At 37.1% G+C, this 16580-nt stretch overlaps 1 protein-coding gene and 2 long non-coding RNA genes across 5 annotated transcripts in view; 2 read left to right on the forward strand and 1 right to left on the reverse strand.

Annotated features, from left to right (window-relative positions):
* Positions 1 to 16580, reverse strand: part of LOC142158325 (ATP-dependent translocase ABCB1-like) — a 68114-nt gene that overhangs the window by 36731 nt on the left and 14803 nt on the right. For both annotated transcript variants that reach the window (XM_075212199.1, XM_075212200.1), the window contains exons 5-10: positions 15693 to 15837; positions 13834 to 13897; positions 12206 to 12397; positions 2628 to 2799; positions 2422 to 2546; positions 1279 to 1456 (exon numbers count right to left, since the gene is read on the reverse strand). In XM_075212199.1, coding sequence (XP_075068300.1) covers positions 1279 to 1456; positions 2422 to 2546; positions 2628 to 2799; positions 12206 to 12397; positions 13834 to 13897; positions 15693 to 15837 — 876 coding nt within the window. The remainder of the gene's footprint in view (positions 1 to 1278; positions 1457 to 2421; positions 2547 to 2627; positions 2800 to 12205; positions 12398 to 13833; positions 13898 to 15692; positions 15838 to 16580) is intronic.
* Positions 3900 to 10746, forward strand: LOC142158327 (uncharacterized). Of its 2 annotated transcripts, XR_012692752.1 has the most exons (3): positions 3900 to 4813; positions 6110 to 6195; positions 9235 to 9791. It is a non-coding gene; the product is annotated as an uncharacterized LOC142158327 (long non-coding RNA). The 2 variants fall into 2 exon arrangements; XR_012692751.1 differs by lacking the exons at positions 6110 to 6195; positions 9235 to 9791 and adding an exon at positions 9799 to 10746.
* On the forward strand, positions 6202 to 7792 carry LOC142158328 (uncharacterized). The gene is made up of 2 exons (XR_012692753.1): positions 6202 to 6740; positions 7450 to 7792. It is a non-coding gene; the product is annotated as an uncharacterized LOC142158328 (long non-coding RNA).

The raw sequence follows: 16580 nt of genomic DNA on the forward strand, positions 1-16580 counted from the left end.
ACTTGTGCATTTAAGAAACCATTATTGACACTGAAGGTTGGGCATGGCTTGCAAAAGATATCAAGCATTGTGGAGTGTCGAGCAATGATGAGGGGCTGCACTACTGTGGTTGAAAAAAACACGCAACTTCAGGACGGCAAGATGGAATGAGTCGATCTCATTGGCTGCCTTGAAAACTCTGAAGTGGAACATGCCTCAGCTCTTATCTTTCACTGAAGATGTAAAAGATGCACTTGTATCTCGATGAGAAATAGCAAGTGCACCAAAGCAATTTTTCCACCGAGCCTACACTTAACAACTGGGCATTGCTTGCAAAGGTCATCCTGTAAATCTCAAGTGGTAACTCTGGTGACAAACAGCTCCTACACATACCTATATGATTGTCCTGTTGACAAGGCATTAGGAAAGGGGTGTCCCTATGTGTCCTGTTTCAGACATGGGTGCTCATGATGCAATAAAAACAAGAATGTGTGTGTGTGTGTGTCTGTATGTGTGTGTGTGTGTGTGTGTGTGTGTGTGTGTGTGTGTGTGTAAGTGTGTTAGGGAATTTAGGCTATAAACTCCAATGGGGTAGGAACTGATGTGAATGACAAAAATTCTCAGTACAGCGCTGTGTAATTGATGGTGTTATATAATAATGTTGGCACTATGCAATGATTTCAGAAAGGACAATTATGATTTCTTGCCCTGGACTAGGATTTAACATTATGAGATAAAATTACTAGTCATGCACTGATAGTTTTAACACCCGAAAAAGGGGGACAGAGCCTCCCCCGAAATATTGTGCACTTTCTTTCTTGTCCAAGCAAGAAAAACAACTATACAAGGCTTTTGCAAAGAATCCTGATGTGGGTGCTTGACTGCCTTTTGTATTTGACATGCCACATTCATAAATTTGCACAATGCTTTTGATCACTATGAGATTGACTTATGTGTCCTTAGTAGGCTCAGTTCACTGTGTACCCTACTGTAAGTGCTAAATTCAAGTCAGTCTAAGCAGTGTCTACCTTTGTACTTTAGACCTAGTCCCTCCCTAAATCATAATTGCCTTAGTTCTGATGCGTTCTGTCTATTTTACTTCAAATATCAGTGCACACCACTGCCAATTTGGTATTGTGTATTATTAGCTACACCTACAGAGGCGGAACTAGTGAGCGGTGGGCACCGGTGCACCTGCTGCAACAATGATAGTTCCGCCACTGCCTACAGACTAAAGCCTAGTTCTTATAAGCAAGCAATAGTCAGCATAAAGAGGCGTCAATACATAAGTGTACTTACAATTAATACTTTGCCAATGCTGTAATTTTCAGGTTCTTCTACAGTCAGTTTTGTTCCATACCAAAATGCGAGGCCATAGGCTCCAAATATCAGAAACTGCGTCAGTCCCATTGATAGGTTTACAGTAATAGACTTTTTTATTCCAACATTTCTTGCATCAATTAAGTTGGCATTGTACCTGTAACAAGAGTATATATATAACAGAGTATTGTCCTAGGAGACTGGGTCCTGTTTTCTTTCTTTAAGCTCCAGTTGGACTACTTTGCGCCTAATGAAAGGTTATTTACAAAACAGGAACAACTGAGATTTCATCTTGTTGGATGAGATTATTTAAATAAAATCCAATGTGTGAGAAAGGCACATTTATGGGAACATTGGCTGTTTAGTAGGGGACTGCACATTACTCCCTGCAAATTTTTTTTTCCATGTACAGTACTCAGGAGGTAAGAAGTAACTGGAAGTCCTCCTATAGTTTCAATGGGATTCCTTTTGCATCTTCCAGTCCCTCCTTTACAGTAAAACTCAGCATTATTTTGGGATAAAATCAAAAAGAATGAAATTAATGAAGTGAGTGGTCCTAACAGACCTTGACGTGATATTTTCGCTCTTTCCACTTGCATTTTCAGTCAGACCCTCAATGCTAGAAAAGTAGGTGCAGATTTATTTTCTGGGGGATGTTCTCAATACCAGGATGTATGCATGCACATTTATGTGCTTGGCAGATAATTAGCAGAGCTCTATGCACGGTTGTATTGCACTTTTATGAATTACCTTAATTGCTTTCTCATTCCACAAACTCAGATTCAAGGCATAAAATATTGTAGTTTTCTATGCATTAACATGTACTACAGTGGATATGATCAGTGCCATTACCATGTAGGCCTCCTGTGGCTCTCCAACTTCTGGGGAACTACAAGTTCCAGCATGCTCTGCCAACCAGATTAAAATAAATTGACCTTCAGTGGATGAGGCGAGTAATCCATAATGGTCCAGGTATGACACAGGTTGGCTAAGCATGCTGTGACTTGTAGTTCCCCAACAGTGAAAGAGTCAAAGTATGTAGCCACACATTTAATGAACAAATTATGTAATCATTGTTGTAATGCAAAACTTTCAAACGTTCCACAAACAGAACAAGCATACTTATCCATTGCCTTTTGTTGACCATTGAATGCAATAACTGTTCGAATGGCCGTCAGGATCTCTTCAGCAACTGCCCCGGCCTTTGCATAAGCGCGCAATTCTTTAGAGGTAAATGATGCAACAAGCTAGAAACAAAACAATAACAATATTGCTGCATTGTACTGCCGATTAATTATAGTGACATAAGCTAGTATTTATACATTTACCTTGGTCCATATTGCTGCTGATACACCAAGCAGTGGACTGACTGACAAGATCACCAGTGTCAGCTTCCAGCCATGCACAAATCCTATGATTATGCCAGTAACAAAGGTGGAGAGAAACTGTACAAATATGCACAATTTATCAGCCAGTCCTTCATGTATAGTATTGATGTCACTGCAAAAGAACAGAGCTTATATTAGTGTAACATTCAGACCAACGTGTTGACCTTACAAATGCAACAACATTTGTTTTATATATTACATGATATATATTACAAGTTAACCCGTGCATGATACTCATGCATTCTAGTCAAATCAAGCTACTTAAGGTCTTAAAAAGGTTCTTGTCATGCATTTGGGCCTAGCCCAGGCCTCCTCAGGGGAAGAGCGTTACTTCCCGACGCAAGCGCCCTTTTTAATGTGTGTTAATGAGGTAAAATTACCTCACGAAAATGAGTTTGACCCCTCAACTCGTAAATTTAGCTATTACTACCCCTCCCACGGGGGGATGATGGAAGTTCACTGACTTCACTATTCTAGTTTTTTCTCAAATAATGTCAGTATACCAAATTTCAGGTCAATTGGATGAGCCCTTTCTGAGAAAATAGTTTTTTACACACACACACACACACACACACACAAACACACGCTGCCAGGCTTTTACTTTTGTATATTAGATAATGCTAAGAATTTAGTAGGTGTTAAATATGATTTTTTGTTAAGGCCTCATAAGGCCTTTGTTCAGCCATTTTATTGTAACTTGTATAGAAATATTATTTGCTAGAAGAGATTATTCATTTTTCTGTTAACTTGCAGTTTTGCAATATGTGAGCCTATGGCCTTGAAGTTGAACTAATAGAGAACACCTGAAGAATGTAACCAGTTATGAAAACAATAATGAGCTTCATATCCAGCTGGTAGTATGGGAGCTATATCCATGGTGTTGCACATAGCATATCTCCAACTCCCCTTGAGATAAGAAATAATAGGCTCATCTGTACTTAGAAGGGGGAGAAAAGTAAACACCTCAAGAATACGTGAGAAAGTTAATCAGTAGCGCTTCTCATAAACTAGTGGTATAAACTATTGTATGCATATGACGTAGGATTCATTTATTCAGTAGCCTATAAAAACCTGTATCTTTGTATCAATAAACTAGAGAATATTCCTTGCATACAGAACTTGGTCTGTGTCAATTCTCTCCAGCTGATTGAAGCGCTTCCAGATATACTTGACACCACAGGCTGACTTGGGTCAGAATTTTAGATTTAACAACTTGGAGGTCCCACCGAGATTCGCTGTCCAGCAGGCTACAAGACAGACAACGGAGGTTTCCCAGCACATTGAACCCCAACATCCGCGGTCAGTAGATTTCTACTCGTTGGTCTTCCTAGTCTGGGTCACCTCATGTCTGTCTGAGGCACCTGACACGCGAATTTGTGAGTCTCAAGTATCATCTGATTAATATAATACAGTATTAACCCAATTTGTTTACTGTAATTGTATTGTTGATTAGATTTTTGAAAGATGATTGAATTTTGAGTGCATGTGTTTGTACCTATGTATGATGTATAAAGCATAAAAGTCACATAAGACATTGATCAAAGAAGCATGTAATGGAATAGAGGGATTTAGAGAGTTATTGTTTTGAACATTGAGTGAACATTTTAGACACCATCCCCAGAGGTATATCAAAGAAGGGAGATTCTGTAATCTGCCCAAATTGTGTAAGAGAGATTTCCAAAAGACCTTCGTCCCAGATACTGTCAAAGAAGCTATTTAGCACGGACATCCAGTACAAGGAGTCCACAGAACGGGACGTCCAGTGCAAGGACAACCCACAGAAACTAGATAAGAGTCCCGATTTGGACTCAACAGAATACTGTCAATACGAGTAATATAGATAGTAAACAAATGACAGCAGCTCCCTCATAGATATGATGCACAAAGACTAAAGGAAATGGGGGAGTAGAAGGTCTGCAGGGAATTTTTCAAGAAAGCGGGGATAGCCAAAGATATGTGTGGATGGAGAAACAAAGGTGTTGCAAGTGGTAATGTGACAAGAACAAAGGGGTATTGAGATCAAACCCCAAGAGATTGTTTGAGGTGGCACAGGAAAGTTAAGAGATCTGAAAAGTCGAAATATATGTGGATATGCTAAATGCATCGGAAGCTGAATAATGAATCAAGTAGGTTGTATATTATAAATGTATGTTTGATCCTGTGCAGCTGAATAAGTGAAATGTGCCCCTCCCTTATTCTGTGTAAATGATTTCAGTGTGTTGAGATAAGAAGCACACTGTTTTTTGTTTTTTGACAATGTATGTAAAATTAAAAAAATGTGTCCGGAGTGCTGATTGATGATAACATGTTGAAGCTAACTTGTATTTAGTGTAATGCTGGGACTTGTAGTTCCACAGCAGTAGGCTGGAAGATGTCAGTTAAGTTTTCTTTCTCTGTATGTGAGTTTTGTCTCCGTCTTACTGCGTGTGAGAGAGATCCGTGATAATTCACATTGTTTGTTCTCTGTCTTAGTGCTCTATAAGGGAGATGTTTGATTTACTTTAAATCACAATGTTTGTCTGTCTTGTCCGTTTTTTACAAGAGACATGTTTCAAGGTTGAAAAAGTTGTACATTCATTGCTTAATGATAAGCTTTTAAAAAAATACAAAAGAAGTTTTAAAATGTTTGGTCCGATTGCACGGACAAGATTGTAAATAATGTACATTATCACTATAAGTACTAGTGTCAGAACAAAGCTGGCTGGGATCCAACAAGCCGTTTCTGTATTTGAACAAAATAATTTTGTTTCTGAAGTTCAGAAATATAGCTTTCTCTTTAATGAAGTTGAGAATTGTGGGAGTGAGCTTACATGCTGTTTTTATCTGTGTTAAAATGGCGCTGATGAATGTTCTCAGAAATCAGGAGGGTTTGTTATGCCTTTAAAGAAATGTTATGAGATAAAATGTCGTCTGTGAGCGAGACTTAAGTGAATATATTTTTACTTTGAACACGAAAATCACAGAATCTAGAAATATGTGTGAATATTTGGTCACGGGAGAGAGATTTTGTTGAGAAAATGTTGAATGATTTACAGACACAATGTATTGTGTCTAACGAGAGTACTCTGATTTATGAGACAGTGCTGCTTTTAAAATGGTTGAATACTTGGAACCAAGATTCCAGATTGAATGTTTCTAAACCCGGAAATTTAATTAGTGTCATTTAAAAGGGCTGTACTAAGAGATGATAAGAAAGGAGTGGCTTTGAACACTCGCCCAGGTCTCGTCACTTTGACATTCTCTATTTGTGAAATTAGGGACTGCCCCTTTGAGGAAATCAAGGCATGGAACGCATAGCGTCACAGTTAAGCTTTTAGCAGCTGTTCACTGGTTACCTGATAACAGTATACACGCATGTTACAGTTACAGTAATTCCTAGTAAATAAATGTTAATCTCTATGCAAAAGTTTTTTTATTCACAGGTCTCCAGCTGCAAAGACCCATTAGGCAATCCAGATTGCATTGATTTAACTTCCAATGCACCATCTTTGCACCACAACAAACATAAGTATAAACTAATGAAGGATTTAAATAACGTAAACTCTTCTGAGTAATGATTACCTTGTTTTGGAAGAGATATTAGAGTTTATGTGCTATTCACATAGCAAATGCATGAACTAGGTGGTTTTTCTGTATGTGCAGAAAGCAAAAGGTTTTTATTTGTATCCTCATTACAGTTTTGAGTAAATCAGTGTTTGTAAAGACATTTACTGCCCTTATTTACTGTGCTATAATTGTCATATACTGTAAATAATTCTTTTTATTGTGGGTATGGTAATGCATTGATGGGAATTCTATATTTTTACAGAAATGAAAAAGATTTAAGACTTTAAGAGCAATTGTATGTGCTCCTGCATTAGCACTTCTGGATCATAGCAAGCCATTTATACTCTCCTCTGAGCAGAACCAAATGTTTAACCAATTTTAAGCTGAAATAACTTCAGCGCCAGCACTGGCTTTGCCAGATTATGACAAGCCTTTCACATTATTTTGTTATGAAGTCAGTGCACATGTACAAGGAGTACTGACACAAATACATGGTCGCAAGCTAAGGTCACTTGCATACTACTCTGCTTTAGTGCTTGAAAAGAGTATAGATATTGTGCTAGGACACCCAGTTACCTTAACGGTATCGTACGTTGTGACAGAAACCAAGCACAAGCAAAACATTTGTTACCGGCCAGATTTACTAAGTATGAAGATATACAGCACAAAGGACATTCCCTCCTATTGTGAAATGAGTGACATATAACACTTGCCGAGCGCACTGTGTATTTTCTTCCTCCCTTTCCTTTTTTAATTAGAAAAAAAAAAAAAAGGAAGCACAAGAGGCCCCAGAGCCTCTCATGTTCACAGATATATGTTAAGACCTTCAGACAAGGGGAATCTGAGTAAACTGTATTTTAAGTTTTTTAAAGGTCCAAGGGAGACCAGAGAGGGGAGTTCATTGATATTAGCAGGAGGAATATAGATTGCACGTTATTTTCCTTTGCTGTGCGCTGTAGATGTGTACTAGACTAGAAAGGAAAGCCAAGTTTGGAAGAACCAGACTCAGGCCCATAGTAATGTATAGATCATTATACATAATTAGAAAATTCTAATATGAAAGTTTAACCCAACCAAATAAAGAAAAGAGCAACCCATGACTACAGGGGTTTACACCCAATGCAGGAATGTGTTTGTGGGTATTGTGGCCCAACACATTATTATATACACTAATAGAACTGATGATGTGGCTTATTAACAGGTTATTTAAGCTAAGTGTTTCTCTTCCAGAAGAATTAAAGTTACCACATCTGTCTTAACCGTTGTACTGTACACTCCATCTAATGAGTGTAAACTTTGTGGAACTCAGAAACCAAGAACCTTTTCCTTGGATTCCACATGCTCCTTACTGAAGCCTATCCTAATGAAGTAGCACTGCTTACTCCCAGTAACGTTACACTTAAGCAGTGCACAATGTTGAATCCTGCTGCCTTATTGCAGCAAGTTTCAAAAGATGGGAGAAGTACCTGTATATATTGGGGTTACCCTAGGGATTTGGGGGAATTCCATTCCAGCTTGAACAGAAAGAAAGGAAAAAAAAAAATGCAAACAAAATTTTTCTGAACATGATTGCATAGAACTAATGAAACAAGAATCTCTGGTTTTATCTCACATTAAAGATAAACCATTACCAGATGCAGACATCACTCTTTTTGTAGATGGTTCACACTATCACATAGATCCTGTCCCGTATACAGGGTGTGCTGTAACCACACACACAGAAATAGTGATTCAACAGACTCTACCGAGTCACATGTCAGCACAAGAAGCTGAACTAAAGGCCCTGACACTTGCATGCATATATGCAAAAGGACAAAGAGTAAATATTTACACTGATTCAAGTTATGCATTTGTAATTGCGCATGATTATGGCCCTGTATGGAAAAGTAGGGACCTTATGGGTTCAGCAAGCAAACCAGTCAATATGATGAACATACCAGGGCATTGTTCACTGCATTCCAGCTGTCCTCCAAACAGTGATGAAGATGAAGACACACACAGAGATACTACCCCCGAAGCTAAGTGAAATAGACCAGGCCGCACGAGAAGCCGCCATAGCCCCAGTACCCCAAGGGGAGTCTATTTACATGGTGACCCCCTGACCCCTGTTTGACCAGAGCACACTCCAACTTATGGAAAGACAAGCAACAGAAAATAAGAAAAAGACTTGGGCAATACATGGAGCACTAGAAGTGCAAGGAGTGGTGTAAAGGTCAGCGTTTGTGTCTGCCAAAAGTAGTTTTTCCCATTATGGCCAATATAGCACACGAGAAAGTGCATCTGGGAAAAGATGCTATGGTTGTACTCACTAGCAGCTTATGGATAGTACCAGGGTTCGCCCAAGCAGCACAGTCGTTAGTGGCAGAATGCCTAGTCTGTGCACAAAGTAACCCGAGTAAGTCTGTCCTATGGAAAAGCACACCCCAGACATAATATCCCTATAAGAGGATACAGATAGACTTTATAACTTCCCAAATGCTCGGGCTTTGAGAATGTGCTTGTCTGTGTCAACTTCTTTAGTCACTGGCTGGAGACATGGCTGTATAGAAAAGCAAATGCTAAAGCATTAGCCAAGAAAATTGCGAATGAGGTAATCTGATGATATGGTGTACCAGAGGTCATTGTAAGTGACAGAGGGATACACTTTACGGGGCAAGGATTCCAGAAACTATCACACCCCCTACAGATCCCAAAGTTCAGGATGTATGGAGCGCCTTAATGGTACACTGAAATTGAAAATGCAGAAAATAATGGCTGAAACAGGTCTGCCATGGATCTCATGTTTACCTGCACTCAGTAAAAAATACTGCTAGGAAAGACACAGGTTTAACACCATATGAGATATTGTTTGGCACAGCAAACAGAACAGGCTGTTATTTTCCATAGCAACTACACCATGTATATAGTGATTTGTTGAATTATGTTGCCTTATTATAGAAACAACTAACTGAAATACATGGTCAAATATTCACCTCCATTGCAAACCCTAATTTTGATTCAGGTACCCATAAACTGCACCCTGGGGGGCTGGGTGGTCGTGAGAAAGCACATCAGGAGAAGTCTTGAACCCAGATACAAGGGTCCTTATCAAGTCCTGTTGACGACTCCCATGGCAGTGAAAGTACAGGAAAGAGACACCTGGATTCACGCATAACACTGCAAAGTCTTCAAATCAGGGGAGTCTTGTTCTGATAAATAGAAATGACTGTCTCATTGTATTGATATGTCTTGCCAGAATAATTGTGACTGAAGTAGGGATTAAGGCCTCCCTAACCCAGTATGAAACAGACAGTTAAGTGACATATTGCCTATGCCACTGTGAGAAACATATGGGAAGGAGTGCTCAACAATTTGCACTCATAGTAGAATAAACTCTGAAAATGTCTTTGTGCAGATGCATAACCTCATTGGTAAAGTTGTCAGTAATGATTCATGTTGGATATTGGAAATATTGGCATTAGTAGCAAATAGTTTAGCAATCCTGTTGATCGTATAGGTGATAATGAAACTAAATATATGGCTGATTAAGAAGTTACTGACACTTGATTGTTGTCTCTCCAAAAAGGGAACCACTGAAAATCCCGAACCTCTGATGATCACAGAAATTACTTCTGAAACCTGACCAGACTATGAGTGTCATGAATTATTTGGACTAGCAAAGCCAAAGAACTGCAGAGTTTGCAACAAGAAACTACTAAAGATTGAACAAAGGACATGCAAGGCCTGCAGAACTACTATAGACTCATTAACTATCTTTTAAGAAACCATCTTTTAAGAAACCATCTTCTAAGAAACCATCTTTTCTAGACATGGACATTTGCCAAAATGCATCTCCTCATAAATCAAGTTAGGACAGGGAGGATCACAGGCTTATTAGTGGGGGATGAGTTGACAGATTCCTAAGGGGACCAACTCTATGCATGTGGCCTCCTACATGTGTATAAGTACCTGCTTATTAAGAATGTGGTTCTATAGATAGGATTAGGTAGGTAGGAGGAGAAAGGGTCGAAAATTGAATAAAAGATGGGAAATGTTAAATATGATTTTTTGTTAAGGCCTCATAAGGCCTTTGTTCAGCCATTTTATTGTAACTTGTATAGAAATATTATTTGCTAGAAGAGATTATTCATTTTTCTGTTAACTTGCAGTTTTGCAATATGTGAGCCTATGGCCTTGAAGTTGAACTAATAGAGAACACCTGAAGAATGTAACCAGTTATGAAAACAATAATGAGCTTCATATCCAGCTGGTAGTATGGGAGCTATATCCATGGTGTTGCACATAGCATATCTCCAACTCCCCTTGAGATAAGAAATAATAGGCTCATCTGTACTTAGAAGGGGGAGAAAAGTAAACACCTCAAGAATACGTGAGAAAGTTAATCAGTAGCGCTTCTCATAAACTAGTGGTATAAACTATTGTATGCATATGACGTAGGATTCATTTATTCAGTAGCCTATAAAAACCTGTATCTTTGTATCAATAAACTAGAGAATATTCCTTGCATACAGAACTTGGTCTGTGTCAATTCTCTCCAGCTGATTGAAGCGCTTCCAGATATACTTGACACCACAGGCTGACTTGGGTCAGAATTTTAGATTTAACATAGGTCAATGTATAACTCCACCCAGCAGGTGGCGCTGCAGCTTTTTTTTTTTTTTTCACACACAGACTAACACACGCCGCTAGGCTTATATATATTAGATATGAAAAATGACCAGAATCTTTCTCACACTTGTACTCAGCTTTGAACTATAATTGGGAAGGATGTGGTTTGATCAGTTATACAGTATCATTAACATATTAAACATGTAAATTGAGTGTGTTACCTCCCTCCTTTTGCTGGATGCATCCCTGAACTTCCTGAACTTTCTTGACTAAATGGGATTATTGATTGCAAAAGTTGTTTACCATGGGCTTGAGTCATTAAGGAGAGCAAAGCAAAAAAAAGGAGTAACTTTGCATTTTGGAAAAACCATGTTGCATTGGAGGGGGAGGTAAATTTAAAATGTGGGGACAGATTTATAGTTGAGGTAGGACATGTTCTAAATTAACTTTAAATTTCAGTGTAAATATAAAGTTGTCAAGTATTTGTGTGCTACATGAAAAAACAGCCAGTATTTTCTTTATGTGCAAAATAATAAACTAATTTGCACCCCTTGTATTGTAACATGGTAAACAACTAAGGCCTAAATTAATCAACACACTTATGACTATTTGGGACCCATCCAAAGAAGTTTGGGTTGAAACAGTCATAATAGGGATAAAAAGTATTAAGTTTGCTGAAAGATAAATACAAAACTTTATTTAAACATGTGTGACATTTATTTCAGCAATCTAATATATATTAATAAAGATACAGCTGCAATCACATCACCAAACTTATGGTGGGTACGTTTATTTGTGTAAAACTCTGGGGAACATGATGTGATATGACTTAGGTGATTTACAGTGCCAAGTTTAATTATAAAATCCAAAATAGTTTATTTTGTAATATGTGCTGTTTTAATTATACTGATGTGGTTTTGGACCTGGTATTTGCAGATTACTATAAATATTGCACTATAACTTAAAATTCAAATTTTTCTACCATACTTTCCATTCAAATGAAAAGATGACTTTGATAACTCCTGGGGATGTATTTATTAAACTGCAGGTTTGAAAAAGTGGAAATGTTGCCTATAGCAATCAATCAGATTCTAGTTATTATGTATTTAGTACATTCTACAAAATGACAGCTAGAATCTGGTTGTTATAGGCAACATCTGCACTTTTTCAAACCCGCAGTTTAGTAAATATACCCCCTGACCTTCAATGCTAGTTCTCCGCAAGCAGTGTTTCCTGTGTCACCGTGGCCCTAAGATATGTGAAGTAACTCCGATGTAGTCTGTTTTAGAAAATAGAGTGGGTACCAAATAGCAACCAGAGGCTGTTATACATCTTATTTGACCTACAGTGTGAGTTCTACTTACTCTGTTAGTCTAGAATTCAACGTTCCAATCTGATATGAATCAAACCAAGACATATCTTGATGAAGTACAGCGCTGAAAAACTTCTGCCGAATTCTCATTATCTGTCTTGTTGCAGAGACCAGAAATGTCCAAATTTGGAAAACACTCAAGGCAAATACAGTACAACCAATTGCAACATAGTAATAAGAAAACCTTTAACAGAATGGGAAAAAAATATGAGAAGATATTACATAGATTGTACTGCATAACTGAGCCAAAAACATCTCAAATCTTGTACTATTAATAATCTTTCATTACCTTTGTTTTAACCTTTCTTAATGCATTTAATATGTATTTCTATGTTTTTATAATCTTTTGTTTTCTTCTTCTTTTAACCATCAAAAAAGGCATAAAATAATTGGCTTTACCATCCATCAAGGTCGACCGAAGCAAAAGGCTAGTATATGAACATTTTGTAAATATTTCAGTGATATTATTGAAAAGACGATTTTAGTCATTTACTGATTTTTTCTGAGGCACAAAAAAATTGCATTTTTTAAAAACAAATTGTAAATCATTATCAAAATACTTAAAAAAAAAAGACATGTTAACAAAATTAAAGTTTTACTGACCGCTCAGTAAATTTAAAATCTCAATGAGAAGCCAGGGTAGTTTTGTACCCAAACAGAGATTAAAATAAAATTAAGCTAAGTTCGAGAAAGTTGAACAGGCTCAAACTCATTCAAGCTAAAACTAATATATTTTTGCAAGTTTTAAATGCAAAAGGTGAAAATGAAAACATATGGAGAACCTCAACTGGTGAATTTCAAATACAATAATGTTTGAAGTTGGATTTAATAAAATGTTAAGATAATTGTTTTTTAATTAAAAACACTAATTTAATGCAAACCTTAAATGTGACAGACAAACCTAAACATGGTAATTGAAGGGGAAATGGGAAACGCTAATTGTGAACAGTGAAATTTTTGACTATTTTTAATTAAAACTAAAGCTGTTTATACCAGCTGCATGTCGATTCTTGATTCTTGATCCTTTTGGTCAAATTGGTTTTAAAATTCAAGAGTTTGCTGCTAAATATGATACATTTTGTTGGTTTTTAATTGCAAATAGTGAACCTTATTTGAAATGGTCTAACTTCAAATGCTAGAAGCTCAATTTTATCAAAAGTTACTTTTTTTTTTAGTAAATTAAAATATTATTTAAATAATGTATAAGAAAATTAAAAACACTAATGTTAATGCAAATCATGAACCTCAAATACAAACTGCAAACTGTGAATACGATCAGTGAATTTGAATAGCAGACACAAACTGAGAACAGTGAACATGAGCCACAAAGTCCAAGAAAAACACATTTGAAACTTGGTCTATTAATGATTGTACCATGAACATGTATGTGGCCAACAAATTAACCAGTTCAAAATTTCATGCATTTCTAATTAAAATCCTAGGAATAGACCCATCAGCCAATACAATGGGAACAACAAAAAATATGTTACATTATACATTCAGCATTTCACATAATATGATCTTTTTTTAGGATCCTCAAAAGGACAGTCGTGGTGACAAGTATAGAAAATAATATGTAGGATAAAGGACGATGGGATGGAACAACCTATTATTACCTACCCCGTCATTTCAGTTTCTATATCGATGGCCAAGTATGATGTACAATCAGAACCGTTACTTGAAGCTGCAAGAAAACAAATGCATCTCATGCAGCTATTTTAAATTTTCTACAAAATACAATAAAATTCTAAAATGTCAACTAAATACAATAAAATTGATTTCTAAAGTATGTAAAGTGAACTAAAATTCAGATCAAATATATTTAGCTTTACATAACATAATAAAAAGTATTTTGCTGTTTGATTATTTTTAAATGTTTTTGTTCCGTAATGGGTGGGCTTCAGTATAAGTTAGAGATCAATGCTAAAAGTTGGAATGTACAGAATGCTGAACAATATTGTTATTATGCTTATGTCAGTTATTCTGTGTACAAACTGTATTTTATAGCAAGTATCAAATGGCAAACCAGTGTACACTTTATTGTAGGGCAGGGCAGGTAGCTTTTAGCCTGGATGGAAATAGAAATAAGTGACCCGTAGTGCAATAACATCAGCTACATGTTTATAGTAATTGCTATTTGAAAAGCAACACAGAGGTAGCTAACCATAATGGATTAGATAGCTGAGCATAAGAGAGCTGTGCTCTCTTGCAGTGTGGTCATGGTTCTTACCAGGGGCATAACTAGATATTTGTGGACACCATAGCAAAATGTTGTAAGGGCCCCTATGTACATGATGTATACAATCACTCATCTCCTCTGGCTTACTGTAGTTCCCTCTACTGATCAGTTTGTGACTGTTTTCATAGTAACCAAAAGAAAGCATCCTACACTGTTAACCAATCACAAGCTTTGTTTTGGTTACTAAAACAGCAGGGATAGATCACAGAGTGGAGCTTCAGTAAGCTGGAGGAGCAGACAAATAGGAGGAGGCACCCGAAGCTTGAAGCCCTTTATCAGCTGCACCCCCTATTGCCAGAGTAATTCTGGAGAATGTGGGAACTTTGGTGCAGTTCTACTGCGCTGCATGGGAAAGGAAGGTGGCCCAATAGCAGCTAACCGCCCATTACCAGTAGTTGCACCCCTGGTTATTACTATTTCAGTGTAATCCAGTAAACCACTACAGAGACTAATTTGTGTTGTGCAGGTAGAGATTTGTGAAAGGTCACATAGGGTAGAGCCTAGAGTGACAGAATTGCAAGGACGTCACACAGCCCCTTGTTTAAATCATTTTATCGCGAAAGCAATATAAATAAAATCAGTGATAATTTTACTTATTGGTAGTATAAATTTTCTTTATAAATATAATGTATGGGTAATGGGAGGTTGAATTATGGAACTCTGCTATGAGAGAGGCTTTAGAAGCAAGTATTACTACAAAACTTGCCTAGAGGGGCACGAATGCAAATCTGGAATTGGTTTTAATGCGATGACCATGTACAACAGAATTGACTTTGAAAGTAGTGCATTAACCTCTCATTACTGATAAGCCATCATCTGTTAAAACAAGAGTAGCCTGGAGTTTGGGGGGGTGGTACAATTTCCTCTGTGCCTCCCCTGCTAGCCCTACCCTACTTCACTGGTGTAGCAGGTTACACAAGTTGAGAAAATTGGTTGGTAACATTTTGCTCCACATTATCTTCTACTTCAAAATAGGGAAAAATATTTCTTGTTTTCATTGTGCTTAGATCTTTTCTAGTGGCATAATTCAGGTAGCATTGTTTGGTAATGTCATATATTTGTTTTGGCATCTATCATCACATATGTGATGTCTGTGACCAATGGAAGTCACTATTTTATTGCAGTCTCTCAAAAACGTTTTATTTTAAATTGGTAAATTGATAAAATAACTGTCTGCATTCCTATACAATGGTTTCCTTCATTGTGCAGGTGATGGTTGCTGTTTAAGAATGTTATTTACCATTTACTTTCACTCCACTCAGGACAAAGCTGTCTGTCATCTGTCCAAATACAATGATGAGGATTGGCAGCCCTGTACCACTGGCAGCAGCACAAATAAGACCAATTATCATAAGGATGATATCCAAAGCATCTGCATAGCGCAACTAAAATGGACATAAAAGGAACAAATTACACTGTTTCACAATTGTCATAAGCTCAATGATTAATACATCAAAATATTAAGAATTGTAATATTTCCCAATTTAATATCAAATGTATTGTGTGTATAAATTCTGACACATGGTTTTTCAATAAGGAATTGATTGTAGTTACTCTATTAGAGTAAGCTTGACTAACCTGAATGAGCAGTAATTCAAATGACTAGCTAAACACTTTGTATGAAGATAGATGGTTCAGAGAGATATATACTAGACTCCTTGTCAGTTTTGTGGTCACACACTTTGTGAAATATACATTGCAAACTTATGTGTTGAAGAATATGTTTTATTTTGTTTTTAAAAAATATGCTGATTCTTCTGATGCATATGCTGAATTTGTGTGTTAATCAGAAGTAATGAGTCATATTCCATGTTACACATATAAGGTGGTTGACTTTGTATAAGTTTCAATATTATGGACATTGTACAAATACAGATGAACTTGCTAGTTGCAGATAAGGAAATATTTAGGGAACAGACTAGCTTTAGACTTCATTATAAGTCTGTATTATACTCTATATGCCTTCTGTCACAAAAAGTCTGCAAGAAAAGGGATCTCTTAGTGCTGTCAAGATTCTACATCAGAAGTGATAAAGACAGCTCAGGTGTCCCAACCAGGTGTTCAAACATAATTGGCGAGCCAGCCAGGAGGAACAAAGGTAACCCTACGCAGCAGAAGGAAACATTGA

The sequence above is a fragment of the Mixophyes fleayi genome, chromosome 5, assembly GCF_038048845.1.
Source record: "Mixophyes fleayi isolate aMixFle1 chromosome 5, aMixFle1.hap1, whole genome shotgun sequence".
NCBI classification, from domain to species: Eukaryota; Metazoa; Chordata; class Amphibia; order Anura; family Limnodynastidae; genus Mixophyes; species Mixophyes fleayi.